At 45.4% G+C, this 2,986-nt stretch overlaps 1 protein-coding gene across 1 annotated transcript in view; it reads left to right on the plus strand.

Annotated features, from left to right (window-relative positions):
* The window catches only part of LOC108299008 (neuroblastoma breakpoint family member 10-like), a gene marked incomplete at its 3' end in the record, with an annotated part of 10,757 nt that overhangs the window by 4,607 nt on the left and 3,164 nt on the right, over nucleotides 1-2,986 (plus strand). Inside the window, exons 2-4 of the mRNA XM_037735934.1 lie at nucleotides 153-257; nucleotides 2,069-2,141; nucleotides 2,601-2,767. Coding sequence (XP_037591862.1) covers nucleotides 153-257; nucleotides 2,069-2,141; nucleotides 2,601-2,767 — 345 coding nt within the window. The remainder of the gene's footprint in view (nucleotides 1-152; nucleotides 258-2,068; nucleotides 2,142-2,600; nucleotides 2,768-2,986) is intronic.

The following is a 2,986-nucleotide window of genomic DNA, read 5'->3' on the forward strand; positions in this document are numbered from 1 at the left end:
ACTTAATCTAGGGACCAGAAGAACACTCCCGTCTGAATATCACATTCTTAAACAGAATATTTTTCATTTTTGTGATATGACTAGACACTGATTTGATGTTGTGCATAGTGCGATTTGCTTAATCTGACCTGCTCTTCTGAATTTGCTTACAGAAGATCTGAAATGTCATGAGGAGGAACAGAAATACAAAGACAGCAAAAATAAACTTCTTATGAATCAAGTGGCCCACTACCCGGGCTGCAGGCTGAAGACAGAAAGTAAGTTCCATAGGTTCACCGTCACCAGAGTGCTGAACGATGTTCTGTGTTTCCTCTGAGAAACTAAAGACTCTCTTCATCAAAATTAATTTCATTTTTGCCATACGTCTAGGAAAATATAAATGGGTATTTTAACATGTTGTTAAAGGTGGATGAGAGAGGCCAAAGTATGTAGCAACTTTTCCACATCTGCAGTAAGGCAGGTGTGGGACTGAGGGTAAAGTCTCAGGTGTTTCTGCAGAAACACCTGTGTTTCTCAGCAAGAGGCTAAATCATGTTTACAGTAATCCTCTCTGTACCACCTAAGATCCTGCAGAAAAGTAGCATCTAGTCTGTTCTAAATGTCTGAGGCTGCTGAACTTCCACTCGGTTCCAGTTTCTGCTGAGGCTCAGTAGGGAAAGTTGTGTTCTGGGGGAAATGCGATGGTAGCACACTCTACCCGCTATCGGGAGCTTAAAGAGGACTCTGCTCCTTACATAACCTGTGGTGTCTGTAAGTGGTGTCATCAAGACAGTGATTACTCTGGTCAGAGGGACATCCTGCTTTCTGTGCAGAGGCTCTTGTTGGTTAAGAGGAAGAATGACAGCACGTACTACTTTGTGGAGGCAGCAGTGCGTAGAGGAGGGACCCTGGGCCAGTCTCCTGAGCTCCTTCCAAGTTGCTTCTTGGAGACAGTTGTTGGCACAGAGTAATCACTGTCCATTAGTTTTTCATTCTACTGTGTCTTGCATAAGAGAAACTTTATTAGTCTGTGCATATTTCCTTTATGGTCTTATGAGAGACTCCAGACCTCCATACTTCCGTGATGACAGTTTTATCAGTGGTGTTTTCTTCCACTAAACATATGTGGCCATGATGTGACTAGGACTTTCTGAATGAGAACACAGATAGGAAACCCATGGGGTTGGAGGTCACAGTATTGTAAATGTCCCTCCTTCCATGGTGGATGGTGGTCTTTGGAGCAAGAGGCAGCATCTCTCCAGTTGTAAAGGACATGAAGGAAGCTGTGACAGGAGGGYGGTTRTTGGAGTGGAAAGAGCTCTGGAGTAAGAATGAAGGTTCCCAGGCTGTATCTTCAGCAGTGTTCCTAGGAACTGTCAGTGAGCAATTGATTTCTCCTTCCTGACTTTCTCTGTCTTCATCTGCAAAGGCAGGCAAATTTCTCTCTCTCCATCTGCAAAGGCAGACATCTTGCAGTGTCTGAAGCATTCAAATGTGCAAACACTTATGACCGCTTATCACAATGAGATAAAGCCCCTCGCTGTGTGGTGTTGGAGAAAGCACTTGATGTGTGAGCATCTGGTATTAGGAAGTGGTTCAGACTGAAGCACTCCCCGTGGAGAGAATGTCCCTGAATAACATAGCAGAAGCCACTTAGAGGGCCTGTGAAGTCACCTGATGTGCAGAGGATTGTGGGACAAGTTTGTTTATCCTCTCCTAAGAGAAAGAAATAGGTTGTAAATGTGAACTGTGACAGGATCCCAAGCCTGTCCCTGGGAATCAGATCTGTTTTAGGATGGTGGAGACAGCTGCCAAGTCCAGGGAGAGGCTGCACAAGCCTCCAGTGATGTGGAGAGCAGAAGTGTTTTCAACATTTGGCCTCATCTTGATGGTGAGAATCCGGATCAGAAATGCACTGCCTGGTGGATCAGGAAACCATACCGGGGCATTTTGTTAAAGAGAAAACATGAGAGCTTTCAGTAGAACAGGGACCCATACACAAATGTTCATGTCCCTGCGCACATTGGGCTGACTGTCCTTGCAGAGTGTGAAATGGGAAATATCTGAACAAACACATCTGTACTTGCAGAAAATGACAAAGATGAGGATGAAGATGTTCATGTTGTGGAGGCTGAGAAGATACAGGAATCACTTGCCCCCAGGTAACACTGAATAATCAGGAGCAAGTAATGGGTGGTAAAGTATGGAAAAGGTCTAGAAGCACACCCTCTGTGGGGTCTCCCATGGGCCAAAAGCCCACATTCCCTTGGCCACAATATGTTCAGTTCAACCCAACTTAAACACAGGGTGTGGCAGCTGTTGTGGTTCTTTGTATGTGCTGAGTGCTGTGTCTGAATTTTACAGGGATAACTGAGTCTCTTCATTCCCTGCTCCTTTCTGCCCAGTGTGATGAATACCAGCTGCTGTCTTTCTGTCCAGTTCCCATGGCAGCCATCCTCTGTTGCAGAGACGAGGATTGCCTGTTTCCTCTCAAAGGGAACCTCCAATTTGCCTTCTGGGACCACTCTCTCATTCCTCCTGTGAAAACCAGCTAGGACTCCCTGGGGTCCAATCCCTCTTTGTTTAATCTTCTATCATCTCTATCCCATCTGGCTCATCAGGGAGGCGCAGAAGGTTGAAGTCAAGAAAGTGCCTGAGGACTCACTGGAGGAATATGTCATCACTCATTCAAATAGGTATGGCCCTACTGACTCCAGCCAGCCTCACAGAGACACCAATGAAATCACATTTGAGGAAGACAACGTCGACTCTGCGCTGGTTGTAGAGAGTGAGTCATCTCATGATGTGGTGGAGGATGCTCTAATCATTCTTTCAGGTGACCTCTACATTCCTTGTTTTTGGTACCTCTGTCTAGGCTGAGGAAGATAACTCTGAAGACAGGCTCTATACAGACAAATCGGTTTGAATAAAAACCTCTCATGGGATACTAAACACAGATACCAGAGAATTTTTATCTCATCCTCAGCTCATGCCATGCATTTGTCTC

This window comes from Cebus imitator, unplaced genomic scaffold (genome assembly GCF_001604975.1).
Source record: "Cebus imitator isolate Cc_AM_T3 unplaced genomic scaffold, Cebus_imitator-1.0 Scaffold1395, whole genome shotgun sequence".
In the NCBI taxonomy this organism is placed as follows: domain Eukaryota; kingdom Metazoa; phylum Chordata; class Mammalia; order Primates; family Cebidae; genus Cebus; species Cebus imitator.